The 21394-nt window shown below is 44.9% G+C and overlaps 1 protein-coding gene across 2 annotated transcripts in view; it reads left to right on the forward strand.

Annotated features, from left to right (window-relative positions):
* Positions 1 to 5763: 5763 nt before the first annotated feature.
* The window catches only part of PTPN1 (protein tyrosine phosphatase non-receptor type 1), a 66750-nt gene continuing 51119 nt past the window's right edge, over positions 5764 to 21394 (forward strand). Inside the window, exon 1 of one of the 2 annotated variants that reach the window (XM_047746854.1) lies at positions 5764 to 5991. In XM_047746854.1, the coding sequence (XP_047602810.1) occupies positions 5929 to 5991 (63 nt within the window). In that variant the 5' untranslated portion in view covers positions 5764 to 5928. The remainder of the gene's footprint in view (positions 5992 to 21394) is intronic. The other variant, XM_047746855.1, reaches the window with a different exon arrangement.

Below are 21394 nucleotides of genomic sequence, written 5' to 3' on the forward strand. Positions count from 1 at the left end.
TTCTGTTTTTATTTTTAATGACTTGGAGTAATCTAAAATATTTTCTCGGGGTGGAGAGGTGGGGGGGATCCAGGAAGGAGGTAAGTGAGGAGTTTCTGAACTGCAAACTTCACTCAGAATTCTGGAACAATGCAGACTTGTATCTGTGGGCAGAATGTCAGAACTGAGAGCAGCATCTAGAGCTGAACTGGGTTCAAATCCTGTCTCAACCCTTTCCTAGCAGTGTGACCTACAGCTAGTTGCTTAACCTTTCTGTACCTCATTTCAAATGGGGAAAACAATGCAGGCTCTACTGTGTTATTGTAAGTGACAGTTATTATCACTGTTATGATCTTTTCATGGTGATTTTTTTGTATAGTGCTCATGGGAGTTCTTGGAGAGACCATATAGAATCATGACCGAGAATACAGGTGCTGAAACCAGACTACCTATATTGAAATCCCACTTTGCTACTTATAGCTGTGTGACCTTGGTTAAGAAGCTGACCTCTCTGGGCCTGTCTCATCATTTGCCAATATTTCTCTTGGATAGAGAGATTGGTGTAGAGATGTGAGACTCAGTTGGCCAATGGGATTTTCAAGGCTAGGACTTGTGCTGAGACCAGCAAGGAAAAGAAGCACTCTTTCCTTTAGGGTTGCTGGGCTGGCAGGATGTGAGCCTGAAGCTGCTGGGGCCATCCTGGTGACCTCAGGGGGAAAGCCTACATGAGTCTGAAGCTAACGCAGGGGCAGTAGATAACAGAGCTGGAGAGAGTCATGACAGGATTGTTTGAGCTCCTGGATGCAGCTGTGCCTGAAGCAAGCCCTTTGGACTTCCCAGTTTCATGAGCCAGTAAATTCCCCATTTTGTGAAAGCCACTTTCGGTTGGGTTTTTTCTCACTGGAAAGCATCCAGCCTGACACCAGGGGATGAGGCAACTTGCCCAAGGCCCAAAAGCAAGTAAGTAGCAGATGCAAGATTTAAAAGCTTCCTATGCACTGTGCCCAAGCCAGCATTCTATATTGGGTATTCAGTGATTTTACCTCTTTGTGCTCTCTGAACAGCCATTTCCTCATCTGCGAAATGGGGTCATGTGAGGCTTGCAGGGCTGTTGGGAAGTATAAAGTGCAGGACCCCAGTGCAGTCTGGGGCCGGAGACTGAAACACTATGCTCTCAGTCTCCAGCGCTGTGGGCCTTGGCTTTGTCTGCAGTTAGTTATTCCATCTCAGGGACCTCTTTGGCTGACCCCAAACCAGGAAGCCATCCAGTCAAGGTGCCAGACTATGTTAGGAGAGCACGTGGGATTCTCAGACAACAGGGCCACTTCCTTTCCTGGCCATGTGTCATTACTGGTGGACAAAGGGAGTTGGATGATCCTGAGCTCTGGGTCTGGGGGGTAGTAAGAAGCCCTGTCATCTTGGTTTCTGGAACCTTCCGAGGACTCCTGTGCTCATGTGGGAATGACCTGTCGCTCAAGGAAGACAACATTGAACCAAATCCACTTAGTCTCTTTTCTTTTATGGTATTTGTATTTGTGGTGGAGATGGATGATAGACACATAAAACAAATATAGAACATAACACCACGTGTTAACAGATAGGAGAAAATAAGTCCTTAAATGCCTGGTAAGGGCTAAGAGGGAAAAGGGATAGGGTGATGCAATTCCGTTTATTAGAAGACATCAGAGAGAGCCTCTCCGAGGAAGTGACATTTCATCAGAGACCAATTTGGTCTCACTCTGGATCCCAAGCTCTTACCTTGGGCTATCTCCCAGGAAAACGACCAGGACAGATTTTTACCAGGAGACTAGCTGACAACGGCTAAGTTAGGAGCAGATGATCTGTTGGAGGCTTGGTAAACAGCCATCCTTCTCCACTGACAGCTCTTTAGGACTTTTTAAAAAGTTTAATGGGGGGGGCGCCTGGGTGGCTCAGTGGGTTAAAGCCTCTGCCTTCAGCTCGGGTCATGGTCCCAGTGTCCTGGGATCGAGCCCCACATCGGGCTCTGTGCTCTGCAGGGAGCCTGCTTCCCCCTCTCTCTCTATCTGTGTGCCTCTCTGCCTACTTGTGATCTCTGTCTGTCAAATAAATAAATAAAATCTTTAAAAAAAAAAGTTTAATGGGTCACTGATTTCCTTCATTAGCTAAATCCATGAGGGAAAGGCCCAGTAAACTGCATGAGCCCATTCCTCAGGCATGCCTGCCGGGAAAAGGTTTTAGCTATCATGACATATGGTCATTTATTTATTTTCTAAACAGTCATCGCTAAAAGAGTACCAATCATCACCATCAAATCTCCGAGGAATTGCAGAACTTGGCTGGTTCTCCGCCAGGCCTTGGCAGGAACTGGCAGAGCTTTACAGATGAAAAGCAAGCTGCAGAGAGCCACGGAAGGCCTTGGGTCCCCCCCTCCCGACCTAGTATAAGATGCTTGGGACACAGACAGGAAATCAAGGTCCCTGCCCCCACAGAACATTATAGTGGAGGGCAGGAGAGGGAAGCAAGCCAACAAATAAACAAACAGGGGAATTTTAGACAGAGGTGAATGCCATGGTTCCCAAAACAAGCTCTGTTCTGAGTCGGAAAGTGGTCATAAAAGACCTGTCTACAGAGGTGACATTTGACCTGAGACCTGAACGGTGAGATCTGCAAGAAGTGTGGTCCAGGCAGAAGTGACAGCTGGTGCAAAGGTCCTGAGGTGGAAACTAGTTCTCTGTATTAAGAACTGGTCTGGAGTGGAGTACGAGAAGAGGGAAGAAGCCGGGGAGGTGGGCAGAAGCGAGATCGCCTGGGTCTTGTGGCCCAGGGTTAGGATTTATTTAGGTTTTATTCCAAGAAGGATGGGAAACTATGGGAGGGTTTTATGTATTAGAGTTTCATGACCCAAATATTAAAAATTCTATTGCTCTGTGAAGAATGGTTGTAATGGGATTAGCAGATACCTGAAATTAGGGATTTTATTCAGGATCGACATTTGTGACCAGTTTTACCCTTTACCATGGTAATAGATTGAGTGGGGCCTCCCAAAAGAGTATGTCCAAGTCCTCAACCCCAGAATCTAGAATATGATCTTTTTCAGAAAAAGGGGCTTGGCAGATACAATTAATTTAAGGATCTCAAAATGAGTTCGTCTTGGATTATCTGGGATTGCCAAATCATTCTGGATTAGGATAGGTCCTAAATCCAGTGACAGGCATCCTTTTAGGAGTGAGGCAGAGGGAGATTAGACAGAGGAAGAGAAGATACAGAGAAGAAAACCAGGTAATGAGCAGGATTTCCTTGCAACGGTGCTCAAGAAGACAGAGATTGGAATGATATGCCACAAGCCATGGGATGATTGCAACCACCAAGAGTTGCAAGAGGCAAGGAAGATTCTCCCCTAGAGCCTTCAGAAGGAACACGGCTCTGCTTCACGCACCTCGATTTCAGAATTCTGGCCTCCACAACTGTGTGAACATACATTTCTGTTTTTTTTTTTTTTTTAAGATTTTTTAATTTATTTGACAGACAGAGATCACAAGTAGGCAGAGAGGCAGGCAGAGAGAGAAAGGAGGAAGCAGGCTCCCTGCTGAGCAGAGAGCCCGGTGTGGGGCTCAATCCCAGGACCCTAGGATCATGTCCTGAGCCGAAGACAGAGGCTTTAACCCACTGAGCCACCCAGGTGCCCCCATTTCTGTTGTTTTAACCCACCACATTGGTGAACATTTGTGACGGCAGCTCTAGGATATCAATACAGCCATGAAAGAACCCAAACTCGGACCCTGCATTAGCCGTCCTCTCACCGGCCCCAGGAGCCTGTGCCTAGCTTTGGAGCCACTCTGAGGCCATTCCAGTCACCAAGTGTCACTCCTTGCAGGCATAGGGTCCACCTGCACTCCAGATAGGTACTCGATTTGTTTACTTTCTTCGCTCAGTTCAGGAGGACAGGAATGAACCAGCCCTGGTCTCTGTTCCTCCAAGGAGCTCTCAGTTCTGTGAGCTCCACACAAACTACACTCAAAGAAATAAAGGCAGGAAGAGAGCAGGAGACTGGAGAGTCACGTAAATCACTAAGATTTAGCCATTTAGCCAAGTGTAGAGGTTTCCAAACTTTTCACCAGAATGGGCATCTTTGGTTAATTTCCCCCCACAGAACACTAAGTTTCTAAAAACATTGGCTAGGATGCTTGGGTGGCTCAGTCGGTTAAGCGTCTGTGTTTGGCTGAGGCCAGGATCCCAGCGTGCTAGGATGGAGTCCTGCACCACGCTCCCTGCTTAGCAGGGAATCTGCTTTTCCCTCTGCCTGCCACTCCCCCTGCTTGCGCTCTCTCTCTCTCTGATAAATAAATAAAACCTTAAAAAATTAAAGACATTGGTTATCAAACCAATTGCATTTATTCAATAATCACTCATTTACCTCCCTATTTGCTATTATTTGAAAGTATATAATAATGTGGTCTAATTACGTGCTGATCCATCCACTCACTATACTAAAAGCAAGATCTATAGCAATATATATAATCACTCAATCTTCACACATCTCTATGAGGTGGGTACTTTTACTATGAGGTGGGTCCTCGTTTTACAAAAGAGGGAACAAAAGCAGAGAGAGGTTACTTGCTCAAAGTTGTGAGTTAGCTATTTAGTAGAGCTGGAATTTGGACCTCGGCCGCCCGGCTCTTTGAGCAAGCACTCCCTTGCAGACTTGGTGAGAATCTTGGCTTCTGTGCCAATGTGCAATGCTACTGAGGACAAGTGATTTTGCTTCTCTGTGCCTCAGTTTCCTCATCTATAAAATGGGAATAATAATAGTGCCTATATTGTAGGGTTGTTGTAGAAATTAAATGAGAACGTGTACTTGGAATGCCAGGCACAGCGTATGCCACAAGCCGTCAAGGGATGATCTGGGATTCAACCAGTGCCATCAGGCAGCTTCTCTGGGCAGGCTTGAGATGGGAACAATGAAAGAGAGATGATTCGGTTCTCTAGGTCCTCTGACCCCCTGGAGCTCACAATCTCCATATAATGTGCCAGGCCCAGAAATGGATGGCTTACAGTAGGACCCACAGAGGAAGGCAACCTGACCAGCCTTTCTCACATGTGCTTGAAGGACCACAGGTATAACAGCTGGAGTTGCTGGTGAAAAATACAGATTCCTGGTATCTGAATCCTTTTAAAGTGTTTCTAGAAATCTGCATTATTTAATACATGAATGTACTGCGTAATTTGTGTTCCACTGAGTCCAGTCTGAGCAGGATTTCCTTGCTACTTTGAGAAATATTGAAAATCATTCCAAGACCCCAATCCATTCATTCTTGCAGTGCCCAGGATAGGAGACCTCAAACAGAAATCTTGGGTCTCAGACAAGAACAGTACCCTCGAAAAAGAAAAAGGGGCGGGCACTTGGCCTGAGGAGAAGGCATGCAGCCCTCGGCCCATACTCCAGCTAACAGCACTGAGGCCAGGTCGCCGGCGCGTTAGGACAGATCCGTGGTTACTTCAAGGTCACTCAGTAACTCAACTGGCTGTGTTGAGGCTGGAAACCAAGACCCACCCGGCCTTGCAAACCCACGCTCCGTGGGCGGGGCTCCCAGGGTCGCCCAGGCAACCGGCGTGGGCCACGCCCAAGCCCCGAGCCCCGCGTGGGGAGGAGAGAGCGCACGCCGCCTGACGTTTCGCCGGGCTGAGGCCACTTCCCTCAGCACCTCCCCCCGGCTCCGCCCCGCGGAAGTTATTGCCGACATTTTCGAATGTTGATTGGTTCTCTCATGCGGGGGGCGGAGCCTGAGGCAGCGCGGTGCGTACTTCCGGCTGCCGGGTTGACATGAAGAAGCAGCGGCGGCTAGGGCGGCAGTAGCGGCGGGAGTAGAGGCTTGCAGCGGTGCTGAAGAGCCGAGAGCGCGGCGCGGCCTAGAGCGGCAGGCAGTGCACTGGGCCCAGGAGGAGGCGCAGAAGCCGCCCTGGGCCGTCATGGAGATGGAAAAGGAGTTCGAGCAGATCGACAAGGCCGGGAGCTGGGCGGCCATTTACCAGGTGGGGTAGCGCCCCGGAGCGCGGCAGGCCCCTCGCTTAGGCCGCGTGAACCTTCCCCTCAGACCCCCAGGCCCGGCCCTCCCTCTGGGTCTCGCCCTCCGCCTCTGCCCTGCTGCGTGAGGATTCGATCCGAAGGCGGCAGAGGCGGGCCTCCTCTCTCTTTGTCCCCCGGGTGGGCCTGCGTCTCTCCGGGGCCTCTCAAACCCCTTTGATCCCCCACCCACCTTATATCCTCAAGGCCGGAGGCCGCGGGTCGGGGCTCTCAGCGCTAATCCCTCGAACCCTGACCCCGCCCCCCTGCTGATCCACTCTTTGTCCCCTGGGGTTGATGGAACACCCCCACTACTTCCTTTTCTAGACTGGACCACCTCAGACTCTCTTCCTTTGTCTCCCTGGGGGGAAAGGGTGACTCCCCCCTCCCTCCTTCACATTTCCTTTCCCCTCGTCTCAGTGTGTGTCAAGTCCCAAGGATGACAGTCCTCTCCCCCCTTCCTGTTCATTCATTTAGTGAACATGAATCGGCCTGCCTGTTCCGTGCTGGGCATGGCGCTGGAAGTAGTGTTTGCAGAACAAGACAGACAAGACCCTATGCCTCGCGGAGCTTGGAGTCGAATAGGGCAGTCAAACACATGAGCAAATCATTTCAGATTGTGACAGATGCGGTGAGGAAAACAAAACACCATAACGGGGTAGAGTCACTGCCTGGAAGGTGGACCACCTCAAGGGGGCCCAGGGAGGATCTGTCAGAGGAAGAGACTTCTGCTCTGTGTGCTGAACGGGCGGGCAGCAGGGGCGAGCCCTGAGATGATCCGACCAAAGTGCCTTTCAGCCAGAAGACCTGCAAAACCCACTCCTCTGGGGCCAAAATAGTACCCTTCCGGGCAGGAAACCGGGAAGGTTAACTTTTTTTTTTTTTTTTTTTTTGGCCCTCTCTAAAACAGCTTCTCTCCCTAGTGAGCATCTTACCCTTTTTGTCCCGGTTGAGATAATCGAGTCCTCCCAGTCTTCCATCTCCTTGTGGGTTACGTGGTTCATAAATAAAAAAAAGTTAGGAAGGTAGGGTTTCTCACCAGTCTGCAGCATCAGATTAACAACACGAGAAGGTCTGCTTTCATAAGCAGCTAAATCCTCTAAAGAAAATATGAGCTCCTGATTAAATGTCAATGCGGGGGTTGTGAGGATTAACCACAACCACACTCAGTATCTTAAATAGGCGATGGACAGACTAGGGAGATTTTTGTTACTTGTGTGAAGGGAGAATGCATTTTATTCTGTTTTCAGCTTATAGGCTCAAAAGGCAAATTGGGAGATCCATCAGCTGGTCGTATTAAAATCTATTTTGAGCTCCACTTAAAAAGGAAAAAAGCTTTAAGCAGTTCTTTGGTATGCTTGACTAACAAAAGCCGTTTTTCGGCAGGCCTGGCTTCATGTGGATTTGCATCAAACTTATTTGACAGGATTCTTACTAGGACTGTAATGGATATTAACTTCTAATAGACTAGTATTTTTAACCACTGTAATCTGTATAACTGTGCTGAATCAATATAGGAAATTTGTGTTGTCTCATCTCTGAGTTAATTGAATGAATTCCACTAGTAATTTTAAGAATGTGTAGACAGATTTTCTACATCAAATCTAATGCAGTAGAGTCTCAAGTGGCTTTAAATGAAAAAACCGTTGGTTTGAAGTATTGATTAGAATATATCCCATCACAAGTGGAGATGGCCTCTAGGAAGCACTGGGGAAAATCTTTGGTACTGAAACTAAGTTGGCAACAGCAAATTCATATTATAAAGAGTTCTTGGGGAGGAAAAAAACAGTTCTTGGTTGAATGTTATTTCTTACTGTTTCAGGGTAGAGTGGGGAACCTATCATCCAAGCATTGTTAAAACCGTGTTATGCACGCCCCCAGCATGAAGCATGTTGGTTCTCAGTTAATTTCCCTCACCATTCTTACGTGTGGCTACCACATTTGAATGCCAGGAGTTAGCCACACTGCAGTGTGTCAAGATTTTCTCAGCTTCTTGGTGGATTGGATGTTCCTGGAGGTCGGGTTCCTTTTTATTTTAGAGAATTGTCCACTATCGGCTTTCTCACCTATACCATACAGATATTTTTCTTTTCTAAAATTGAAATCAGAATCTCCTTTCCTTTTTGAGTTTAACAGTGGCTCTTTATTGGGCAACCATGGCATTTTTAAAAACGTAGAGTTCAAACGACTTTGAGTCTAAAGTGGCAAATTTCCGGAAGTGTGTGTCAATTTCCCAAAACCATTATTTTTCAAGAATTCAAAGAAATGTGTTCATCATTGGTAGGAAATGGAAGTAAAAAAATTAATATTTTATAGCATGTCACAGTGAGGGCAGCCCTCTACAAAGTCATTTTGAGCTTGTGCAGTCTGTTGTGATTTTAAAAATAATAGGTAATTTTGGCTTACAACTTTGTAAGTGAGACTGTGCGGTTATTTCTCACTATACTTCTTTCCTAACTAAAACAAAAAGATGCAAAAGCTTGGAAACAATTGGGAGAAGAACAAAGGGTGAATTAGACTTGAATGCCGAGGAATGTGGTGGCTTAGGAAACAAACGTTTCTGGCAAAGATTCTGTGCTAGCCTAACTTGAGAAAGTGAGCATAACTGTGTTTTTAATTGTTAAGCGCATAGATACTAATTAGTATTTAGATATATAAAAAGTCAGCATACTAGCATATGTAGATGGCTTTAAAAGTTGTTTTCTGTCATTTAAGTGATTGTGTGCCTATTTTGAAAAGTGGAAGTCATATTTAGTGAGCCTGGAGTTTGAGTTGGTCTGGCTGTCCAGAAGAGGGGAGAGATGGCAGACACGGGAAAGGGATTGGTTTTCCAGGGCTGTAATGAAAGAGGAGAGGGCTGGAATGAATGAAAATAGCTAATGAGCTGCCCTCCTTTTGTACTTTAAGGTTTGGGTCAGGTGTTCTGCTGTTGGTCTCATCTCCAGTTCTTCGACTCTCTGACACTGTTCACTATTTCTCAATGTGAATGATGTGATTGTTTCAGATAAAGACGATTGCAACAATAGCTCGTGACTTGAAGTCAAGATTTATTCCATGTTAGAGGCAGGCTTTGTAAAGTGGGCCGCTCTTCCAATTGACATTTGTTTTTATAGCTGCTTTCATTATGAAATATGATCAAATGCCTGACTAGGTTAAACCATGCTATAACAGTAGTTTACCCAAATTCCTTGCTGCTGTGTACAGCTTACATTGTTACAGTCCAAGAAGATGAATGTTAAAATTTCGTTGTAATTTTTATATCCGTACCATTCTTTTCAGAGAGAAACTATTTTGTGCAGAGGAGAAAGATCTATACACTATGACTCACTTCACTAAAAAGAAAAAAAAAATGACAAACGGAAATGACATGGAGAGATTGGGAAGTTCTAGTCATCTTGAGTGACCCATTAGATCTAAATGTTCTTGTGTAGCCCTGGTTTGAGTGGACTAAATTTAGGTGTCTGACCACCACTTTGGAAATGGTGGGAAGACCTTGTAATTAATTGGACTCAAGGTAACTGGGAGCACTGGTAGAAACAGTGGAAGGGAGGACTTCTTTTTTTTTTTTTTTTTTTTTTTTTTTTAAGATTTTATTTATTTGACAGAGAGAGAGAAGTCACAAGTAGGCAGAGAGGCAGGCAGAGAGAGAGAGGGGAGGAAGCAGGCTCCCTGCGGAGCAGAGAGCCCGACATGGGGCTCGATCCCAGGACCCTGGGATCATGACCTGAGCAGAAGGCAGAGGCTTTAACCCACTGAGCCACCCAGGCGCTCCAAGGACTTCTTGCTATTAGTATTTCTTTGGCATCGCTGGCATATCTATAGGTACACTTTGGTACTTTTGGAAGCAGGTAAGCTGTATCAGATGGCTCTGAAAAGTCAGCCCAGAGATCACGGTGATGCTGACAACTGTCAGTTGCTGGTGATCTACCCTTGGGCTCCACAGCTTCCTCACTGCGTTTGCATTTTAGCATGAATGGCTCCCCTAAATTCTATACCTGGTACTGAATAATGTAATTGAGTGTATACTGAATTTCATGATAGAAATACATTTAAAGATGCCCCTGTAAGGGTTTTTCAGACTATCAACTGCTGAAATAATTGTGCCTTTTTTTTTTCTTCCCTGCCCCCCTTTTTGAATTGTCAGTTTTCTGATTTCTATATTGATGAATGCTTTTGGCAGTTTTTGTCCCACGCCGTGGTTTTATAAAGCAGGTACTTTCTTCTAAACCTTCCTGCCAGCGACAGATGCAAGCTGCTATCCCTCCCTAGTGTTGGCGTGAATTTGTTCATTTTTGTTACTTTGTCAGTTTGTTCATTTGTTGCTTAATTTGTCACCAGATAATACTGACAAATAGGCTGGGCATGTTTATTCCTACTGCCCATGTTCTGGGGGGAGATGGGAAGTCTACTAGGTCATTGTCCAAGACAGTGTAGTTTGGTACACGTTTTGAATATCCGTGAACGCTGGGCATGGTCCTTGATTCCCTCTACCACATTTCATTGATTGGCCATGGCATCCTTTCTACCACCCCAGGGGTCTAGGTTCTCAAATTTTGCCTCTGAGACACTTGTCATTTTTAGTTTCACACCACAGAAACAAGGGCAGCTAGTAATGAACTAATACGGTCCCTTCACAGTCTCTTCACATCTTCCCCCACCCACCCTGTATATTCTTGATGTTATCCCTAGAATAACTGTGTTAAGAACAGACCTGATCCTGTCACTTGGTCGAACTACTTCTAGTGCTTTCGAAATACCTGTAAGGTCCAAACTCCTTCGTGTGGCAGCCAAGCTGCAGCCACCCCTCCCATGCACATTCTATTCTAGCCACACTAGAAGATGCAGCGTCCTCCAAACTTAACTCATGCTTAGCTTTCCCTCTTCTGTGTCTTGGCTTAACACTCTGTCCAGGCTGCCTTTCCCACGGTCTGGCTCACATCTCCCAACTCAAATGTGCGCCTCCTCGCTTTGGATTTTGCTTTCTCCCCTGCCTTTGTGTTTCCAGACAGCTTCATACCTATCTCATCTAAAACCCTGCTCTTAAAGGCACTGTTTCTATCAGGGCCTGTGTTCTCTTGAGTCCAAGCTGTTGAGGTCAGCTTTTCCTTCTCTCATTCATCTTGATGCCCTCTGCACCTGGCACAAAGTGCCTAAGAAATGTTGGGATTAAATTGGTTGGCACCACTCTGCCAGGTTCTGGCAGTATAAAGACAAACAAGACCTGTTTCCCAGCTCTCATTCTAGGTGGGGAAGGAATGGTAGAAACAATTAGATTAGCCTGCATTAGTACTGGTAGCAGAGGTCACTCTTGGAGAAAATTACCACTTTTTTTTTTTTTTTTTTTTGGTACCAAATTACTTAAATTACCACATTTTAAGGTATGGCCTACTGAGGCAATTTCATACTGTCTGCTGTGGTGGCTTGGAAGAAAGGATTGAATTTTTACCTTGTGGAAGCTGATACCACCAGTTTGTTTTATAGGAACCTTACATTTAATAGCAAATTTGTACTTGGACTAAGGCGAACTTAATAGGAGAATTGGAGGTGCTCTCTCTAAGAATTACTCAGTCCTTATCCCTCTTGACTTGCTCTCACGTGCCTTCTAGAAGGGCTTTGCGTATGGTGGTTTTGTGAAATATTTTTGATTATGGAATATAAAATATGGTTCTCCATAAAGTAACAACCCTTACAAAGTGTGATTTTTTTTCCCCCCCTAAGTATAAATGGTAAAGGCAAATGTTTTTTGGTCTTTGATCAGACCACCCTTCCGGCCAGGAGAGTAGTTGAATCTTTCGCTTTTTTTTTGGTCCCAGCTCTGTCACTAACCGTGCTAACTGGGCCCCTTCCTTTCTTCTTCAGTCCCTTCCTTGGTAAAAATGATCCTGGCCTAACTGATCACAGAGTTCACATCAAGTAATAAAGAGTCTTTAATGTACTCACAAAGAGAATCGAATGTTCTTAAGTCACCCTTGTAAACACTGCAGTGGTTACTCAGTTTTGTAAGGCGTGGGTGTTGGTGAGTACAGTTAGGCTTAAAAATGTGTATGAGTTTTGTGAGTATAGTTAACGACTCAAAAGAATTGAGTTTCTTCCCCCCACCCCAAGAAGTACCAAACATTTGTAATAAGTGGGGTTCATTTGATTTAGTAATGTGGGAAAATGAGTAGCACTGACATATGCAATGTGCTTGCAGTTTTTCTCTAAGTAGCAATTGGGTGGTTTTTCCCGTAAAAGATAGAGGAACTGATTCTTGAGAATTTACGAAAGATTCAACCCCAGCTAGGTACCCAAGAGTAGCTGCCCTTTATGATGTAATTTTAGAAAGAAACCTGCATCTGGTCTAAACTTCATTTGAATAGTGTGATCGTTTACAGAGCTGCCTTGTTTGAGAAGAAAGTACCCAAGTCTCCAGCACTTTAGAAATAGTCCTTGGTAGGAGTGGACTACACAGTTCACTCGCTGCTGCCCTTTCAGCTAGGCAGCTTGACATAATCACGAGTATCATACTGACAGTTAATAAATTTCGAATGTCTGAAAACTGGAAACAAGACCATTTCACGTGGAAGATTCCCCCTCCCTGAAATAAATAGTCAAAGAAAGTCTATCAATATCCATTGATGGGATGGGATGTGATATGGGTCACACTGCAGACAAAGTAACAGAGACTAATGACTGATTTTTCGTGTTTTAAAAAAAATTGTGATGTGATTGAATTTGCAGTTCTGAATGCTTGTGATTCTAGTGAAGCAGTATGTTTTCCACATCACCCAGGGTAATTAGATAGAACTGGTGCTTCAAGAAGTTACTTTTACCATATGGACTCACAGAGTAAACATGGCTTATTAGCAAAGGGACACTTAAGGTCTATATTTTCCCTGGAAATAAATGTATATGTATATATATCTTCGTACTCGGAATCTGGTGCAGTGCCGAGAAATTCCGGATCCTAATTGAGGGGTTGCCAGTTGCTGAAGGAAACCTTTGGGCCCAGGTGGGCTTGTGTCCTGGGCTCCTTCTCTTTTATTTGCCGAGGCTTCTTCCCAAAGACTGAGTGGGGCATGTTTTCTTTTACAGACGAAGAAGGGAAAAAAAAACCTCGGCTGTGTTTGTGGCTTTTGTGGGCAAGCGACACCGCTTGCAAAGATAAGATGAGCATAGCAAAACTAGGTTTCCAAAATTGTGTTTTTTTAAATGTATTAGTTAGTGATTGGAGAAGGAAAAAGTGTTCCTGATCCCGTTATTCTCATAAAATGTTTTTCCCCTGACCTTTTTTTCTTACTTAATGGGCTTCTTATTGGTGTATCTCTTCCTTTTGAGGAATCTCGTTTTACAAGTGCCACACTAAGTTTCACTGAACAGCTTAGCTAGTTTTTATCCCGATGAGTACTGATTACTCAGAAAATTATACACTATGGCGAATTGCTTACAGGAAAGCAAACATCAAGTAATTATTCCAAATAGTTGGAGTTCTCTTAAGAACAAGAGGTTACTTAAAAATGCCTGCGGATGAAATCACTTCTCAATATAACTTCACTCGAGAGAACAAATAGGCAAGTTGCATTTCACGGAATGTGGTAAAACAGCTTCAAATTCCCTTGATGGTTACACATTTGTCACTGTTATATTTATCTCTTTTAGATTTTGTCCTGCTTCATTATTCAAATAGGGCTTACTTTGCTTCTGCACGAGCCAAGGAAAGAAATGCCTTCACTGGGTCATAAATATTTGTGTGGCTCACTTGTGCCGGGAGAGAAGGTGCTTCTAAGAAGATACTTTTTGGTCTTCTTTGCAGGAGGATATTGGGATATTTTGCTTTCTGTGTCTTTGTTGTTTGGCTTTGTTTGTCCTCCGCTTGGGAGTGTATCTTAAGGGCACCTTAGAGTTAGGAGAATCTAGGAGCATCCGGAGCATTGTCATTGTTGTCCTTCATGACCTGGAGACCAGCTCCCTGTTTCCGGGATCTTTGGGGTCCTCCTCCTCCGGGATGGGGTGAGGGAGGGGGTGCGGCAGAATGGGGCAAGGTCAGGAAGTTGCATTAAGTCACATCAGGTTTACAGGCCCAAAGCCACGTTCCCAGAGCAGTCCCCCGTGCACCCAGTGATTTAGCTGCAGTAGGGGAGAGCTGGTCACGTCTTCTGAACAGTCCTTGAGAAGCCACATCCCTGTGATGCTGGGTTTCAGTGGATCCTTTATGCACCCATCATGATACCACTTCTGTCGAAGTGTACTAAATAGTCCTTCACATCCCACTAACAGTTTTCTCAGCGTGCCCTGCAGATATCAGTGTTGTGACTGGTACTTGATTTCCTCTGTTCTTGTCGCAGCACCCAAGTCTGCTGCTTTCCTCTTAGTTTTGTGCCTGCGAGGAAGGGTGCTTCTGAGCGTTTGAGTGACGGCAGCATGGAGCGCACGGGGCCGTGGGCAGGTCCTACCTCACCTTTCCTTAACCACTTGTTTCCATTTTCTGTGAGCTTGTGTTCTCCCCAGAAAACTTACCAAAACATAGTCATCGTGCAGAGAGAATCACTGTAAAAGTTTAACCAACCTAGTTGGGGTTTTTTTTGTTGTTGTTTGTTTGCTTTTGTTCTGTTGGTTTTTTTATGGACGTGTATTTGTCAGCGGAGCTTCCTTCTGCAACTTGCTCCTCCGCTTGATGACAGGAAACTTTTGTGTTTCCCAACAGACTTGGTTTGTTGGAAGATGTTGTTTTTGAAAGTAGGAAATAGGGGTGCTGGGTGCTGGCTCAGTCGGTTAAGAGGCTGCCTTCGGCTCAGGTCATAACCCCAGGGTCCTGGGATCGAGCCCCACGTCGGGCTCTCTGCTCAGCGGAGAGCCTGTTTCTCCCTCTCTCTCTGCCTGCCTCTCTGCCTACTTGTGATCTCTGTCTGTCAAATAAATAAATAAAATCTTCAAAAAAAAAAAAAAAGGAAATAAAAGTTTTTAGGAGATGGAGGCAAGCTTTGGTTAGAAGTAGGAATCCGGGTGAAATGCAGCTGGAGATGGGTGTGGTCCGTCCCCTAGAATTTCCCATCTTCAGTTTGAGGAGGTGGTTACCATTCTAACCACTTAAGAACTGGTTCGTGCTGTTGTATTGTCAGGGCAAAACTTAGCTCTAATGGTTTCCCTCCTGCTTGTCTTCAGATTAATAAATTGTCACTTTTTGGTAATGTTCACACATCAGGTGTGTTTTGGAAGGAAGCAAGGATGCAGCTGAAGTTAAAGGTGTAAATTGGCATCACACCCTTAGTTTTGTAAATGCCTTTAATGTTGATTTTTGTAGGTTGATCATAAGGAAGTGATAAGTATGTTAGGTTATTTGTGGTTTGAGCTAATTTTAGTCTCCTGTTCACAGCTTGCTTTATATCCTTTGACATTAAAACATGCTTTCTAGAAAGATTTTGAATGTAGGACACAATCTATATTCTCCACTGGCCTGCATTTCACAAAATACTTTCTCAGTGCTGTAGAAGTTGGACAGTTTGAAGCATAGTAACATTCTTTTAAAATCATTAATTCCTCTGCTTAGTGACATTTCTCCTTTTCCAGTGGGTGAATTAGATTCTTTCATTGAGGTTTGGAACTCTTGCTCCAAGCTGGTGGCTAGAAGAGCACAGTTGATATTTGAGGATTTTTAAAAGAGCGTGATGGACCCTGAGGTGTACTGCTGAAGCGAGGCTCTGGTTGGCTGTGTGTCGGAAACCTTCCCCACCTGTGCCCTCGGTGGATAGGGCCATTTGCTCCTGAGGGCTGGGCCTTAAATCTCTCCCTAGCGCTGGTCAGTTTCACACAGGACAGTTGTGTTTCCAGGCGTTAGTCCCAGGCTGCCCGGCTACCACCCTTAACCATCCAGCCTGAGCAGACGTCTCCCCAGGGATTTGTGAGGTCATGGAAAAAGACGGCTGGGTCCGGGTTCTCAGTCGGCCTTCGACTGTTGTGGGACCTTGAAAGAGTTACATGCAGGATGTGTAAAATGTGGAGATTAGACGAGATAGCCTTACAGCATGACTCGAAGCTAACATTCTACCAGTGCACAGTCGCACGAGGAGCCAGGAGGATGGGGCAGCTTTTCTGGAAAACATGGGGCTTCGTGTCCTACTCTTGCTGGACTTGGTAGCTTTATATGTGATTCCCCCTTACCTAACAGTGAGATGGAGCTTTACATTTCCAAATTACCTCAACTTAAAACTTTAAAAATCGATTATTATGTCCTTAAAAATAATTAACATTGCCCAGTGAGGGCGTAAATCCGATTATTTTGTAAAATAACTACGTACCATTGATGAATGTTGTTTCCTTAGAAACTCTCCTTAGAAATCCTTTTTATGTCTAAAAAGGATTATTGGGTTTTGTAATTGGACTAATACCTCCTGCTCAAGGGAGAAATGCATGGTCTGACCCATGTTCTACCCTCATTTGTAATAGAACACAGTAAACAGAGAACATTTATCGAATCTGTTCTGTGCTCCAGGCACTGTGCAAAGTGCTTTACATGCCCTGCCATATAGTGTGCACCGTAAATTGGTCTTTGACAGCAGGCAGTGTTTTAGGAGGACAATTTGGTATCAGAGCCTTGATGTTCTCTGCTCAGATCGCCCGTGTCCGCAGTCCAGACTGACAGCAGCACTGTGGTCACGTCACGCCGGTGCTCGGCTGCAGAGAGAGATACAAGGAACTGTGTGAGGTCTCCCGGTTTGTTAGGACATAGAAGAGATAGTTTGTAGTTTTAGACCTTTTCTCAGTTTTCTGTCCTCTTTTCCTAGATGTCAGACTGGCCACCTGCAGTCCTGTTTTGGTTGGTCCACACAGTGCTTTCGTTTGTTTGTTTGTTTTTTTAGGAGGAGTTTAAATTTTTGTCATTGTTTCTAAATCAGGAGAAGTTGCATACAAATCTGGATTTCTGGTATTCTCTTGAAAAATCTGAAGACTACCCTGAGCCTACCTTGGCCGTGGTCTGCTAGGCTGAGGGGCACCCCTCCTGCTGGACACACACGTGTGTGTGCTTCAGTTTAGCACAGCTCCACAGCGGGTCACGCCACCCTCCCTTACACGAACCGCCCAGCTCTGGGATGTTCTTGAGTTTGCAGCATCTAGTCCAAGTTGGGTTTTTCCTTGGCATTTGATATTAGTATTAGAATTAAGATGATTTTAAAAAGATGTTTAGCCTTGCTAAGTAGCTGGTAACACTGTCATTAGGGAAGATCAAAGCAAGGGAAGACTAGCCAGAGGCAAATTTGGTGGCTAGTCGGAAAATGCCTAGGAGAATGCCCTTGACATTAACATCCAGGATGAAATCTTGAACCAGGTGCTTCTTCCGGCCCTTCCCCTTCCCCTCTTCATCGTTAGCCCCTCCTGCTATTTTTTTTTTTTTAAGATTTTTTTTTATTTATTTGACAGAAATCACAAGTAGGCAGAGAGGCAGCAGGAAGCAGGCTCCCCACTGAGCAGAGAGCCGGATGTGGGGCTCTATCCCAGGACCCTGGGATCATGACCTGAGCCTAAGGCAGAGGCTTTAACTCACTGACCCACCCAGCCCTCCCCCCCCCCCCCCCCCCCCCCCCGCTATTTTGAGGAAGTTGGAAGCTGCCACCATTTTTTTCCACCTTGGGCGACTGAGTGTAAGGGTATTTTTGTCCCATGTTCAGCTGTTTCCACGAACTGTTTTTGATGACCAACATGGAAATTAAATTGGGACTTGATAAAAAGAATGAGTTGCACAAATATGCTTGCATTGAGAAACCGAAGAAGTAGTGTTTTTAATGACTTGTTTTATGACTTGGTTAGGGATGAGACCATTTGTCACGGGTCTGAACTCATGATTATATGGCTTCTCTACCTTACTCTGTCCAGGGATGAAATAAATGGTAGCCATGATACAAGTAAAATAAATACACAGGTTACAGAGAATGTGTGTTGTTAAGGTCTCTATCCTTGTTCAGGAGCCGAAGGACGTGTTATCTTGTAGGTCATTCTTTTTCTTTGATCCTTCTTGAGCATCTGTTATTCCACAGAGATAATGTTGTATATGACAGATTAGAACAAACAGGGAAGATTCTTTACCGTTATTAAACAGTCAAGGTCTTTGTTCTAAGTTTTATACCTTTCCCCCCAAAGCAGAATCCCAAAAGGGGATCCCCAAAACAGTTCAATATTTTAGTACCCCTACGTCATGTGACAGGATGGCATTAGCCATTTTATACTTTTTTGTATATATGAAATGAAAACCTAAAGACCAATATCTCCGTGAAATGTTTCATCCACCTCATTTTCTCTCTGTTCTAGATTGTAAGCTTCTTGTAGGCAGGGTCCATTCATTCAGTCACTCCTCGAACACATGAATAGCTCCTGGGTGCTGGGGCCTCACTAGACAGTGAGGACAGTGGTTAACGAGGCACACTTGGTCCTCGCCCGTGGCAGCTTTAGAGTCCAGGCAGCAAAGGGGCTGAGTAGAGAGAGTCCCAATTCAGAGTGATTAAAAACCCTCACAGGCCTAGGCCCAGGGCACACTTGAGAACAGGAAAAACAGATGGAGGAGCTGTCAGGTAAGGAAGGACAATCTATAAAAGTAATGTCTAAGTGAGGATCCCACAAGCAAGCAGGAGCAAGCCCTGTATGTTCTCCACACCCCAGATCTGGGCTCCTCCTTGCCCTTCATATTAAGTGTTAACATTACCTGCGTTTGAGAACATGGGAACGTATGTAACTTCCTTTCTCTTCGATTTCAACCCTTCTTCCATCCCTAGCACACATTTCTTGTGCATTTTATGCCCTCCCACATATAGTTCTTTTCTCCCTTTTTTCCGTTTCCTGTGCCATTACTTCTTACCTTGACTGCACTAATGGCCTCTGAACCCTTCTGATAGGATGGCATAGTAGAGGTTACATCATGGCATTGACCGCGTGCCACCGTGCACTGACTTATCTGTGTAGGTGTCTTCTTCAGGAGGAGGTTGGTGTGCCATCAGCTTCCAGCCAGGGCGCACCAGCCACAGTGAGCTGCACCTAGCCGGCAAGTCAGCGCGGTACTGACTGCCGTGATCAGTGACTTGGCTGTAGATTTTATGCAGTCTCCTCAGTCTGTAAAACTAGCAGAATTATTATATATTTTAATAGGCAAAATAAAGATTCTTTATAAGAATCTTTAAGTATAAGCCTGACTTGTTATGAATAAATTGAAATTATGTGGTTAGACCCCTGATTTGCAGCTGACACTATGAGATTAAAGGTCTCAATTATTGTGAATTTTAAAGGATATTTTTAATGATGTTGGCTGGCTTATCCCATTATGTGGTCTGTTTATTAGCAGTTTTTGGTACACAGATGGCTTTGTTTGAGTGATTCTTTCAAGTCAAGTACCTTATAAAATAACTTAAATTTGCTGATAATTACCCTACTTTTAAATGGCTGAGTAATAGGCTTTAATTTTTAGGCATTTAAACACTGGGTATGATTACAAATTCTGAGACTACAGTTGCTTAAGTTTAGACACAGAAATGTTCTTCTTGAGAAATTCTGAGGGATTTACCGGTTACTGCCTGTTTCTCATTCACACGCTTACTGTGCTCCTTGCCGTGTAGAAGTGGTCAGAATTGGTATCTGCAAACCATTATGGTGTTGGGAGTCCTCTTCCCTTTTCCCTTCTAATTCTAGCTGTGAAGATTATGTGCAGAAGTCCTGCATGTGATAAAAAAAAAAAATAGTCATTGATCACTAATTAAAGATCTGAAAAGGAGAGTTTTCTTTACCAAGAGATGACTAAGTACAAAAAAAGACATTTTGACTGTTTCTCCTTTAATGGTGAGCGGGATGATTGAGTGAGTGTGTGTTTTTTCTGGTTTTATTTTGAAATCATTTCCATGTCTGTAGAACATAGCAGAAGTAGATGTGTGGGATAGAAAAAGAATGGTTCACAAGCCTCTCAACAGAATCACTAAAACATAGCCATTAAATGGCCAAAATATTGCAGGGTGTGGTAGGGGAAGCAACCATTTTTAAGGTGGAAGTGAATAAGAAATATTATAAAAAGGCATTCTTTAGAGAAGTCCAGACTCTGGATAAGACCCCTGGTTCATTGATTATCCTTTGTCTTCAGATTTGCTAAGGAAAGTGAAAACACTTGGGATTGGAGGGGAGAGAGAGGGCGTGTGTGTATCTTAATCTTAGGAGTTGGTTAAGATTTCCTCCTAGTCAATAAATTGCCATATTAGGGAAGTGTGTAAGTTCTTGCCCTACCCCCCATCCCTGCCTCCTCCTCTTAATTTACCTGACTCACAGTGGGTCTTCTGTTCCAAGGCTGCTGTCACCCCTGGGCCATGTCAGTGTTCATTTGGGCAGTCCACCCAGCATGCCCACCTCATCCCTGGAAACCGCATGTCCCTCTCTCTTTGCTGCCTCCCTCCCAAGGGCAAGGCTGGGTCCTTGGGATCTTCTCTCCCTTATACACCTCCTCACACTCAGACCCTGTGCTCTGCAGTCCCGGCCTCCTGTGCTTCCACACTCCCTCACTCAGTTACTTCCCCATCTCTGGGTTTTGTCCTAATCCAGATTTCCAGCTGCTCCTTTCCCAGCCCCAAGTCCTCTCTCCCCTTCTTCCACAGTGGACATGATGTGAAATGCTGTCTCTCCGACGTTCCTAGCCTTTTTGCCCATCTGCTTGCTATCAGCATCCATGACCTGCTCTAGCCCCGGACCAGCCTTTCTCTCCCTGCGCTCAGGCTCCTAAATGCTAAGGGAAGAAAATCTTCCTGGTGGAGAAAATCACCTGGTTTTGCCACTTGAGCCGCGAGAAATCCAGTCTTCAGCCTAGATCTGTCTCCCCCAACCTCTGGCTGTCCGATCTGAAACTCAGCTGCCATCCTCCCTACCTCTTTTCTCTAACAGGGAGAAGGGGCCCTTCGTTCCTGTCTGAGGCAACCCTTAGGTGTGTGCTCTTGACACCTTCCCATCTCACCTGTTGAATGCATCTTGCCCTAAAAGGTTAGTGACCTTTTAGGCATGTGTCCTTAACCCTCCCTCTCTATTGTCATCCTACTTGAACCATTTAAACTCAGGCATCCTCCAGCTGTGACTCTCCCTCCAGCCACTGCTCTTTAGTTTCCTTCTCCAGTCGAAGTGTTCGAAATAAATAGGTCACTGTGTCCATTGTTCACCTTCCAGTCACTTTGACTCAGGGAAGTTAGGTTCCACCCTACCGAGCCACAAAGTAATTCCTGAGAATGTCACTGTTGGCTTCCTTGTTGCTAATCCAAGGGATTCTTTGCATTCTTACCATGGTACCGTTCAACGTGGCTGACCTCTGTTTGCTTCTTCAATTTTCTCTAGCCTCTGTTTTCCATTACTTGCTCTTATTATTTCCTTTTTCTTTCTTTTTATAGC

Source organism: Lutra lutra, chromosome 9 (genome assembly GCF_902655055.1).
Source record: "Lutra lutra chromosome 9, mLutLut1.2, whole genome shotgun sequence".
Lineage (NCBI taxonomy): Eukaryota > Metazoa > Chordata > Mammalia > Carnivora > Mustelidae > Lutra > Lutra lutra.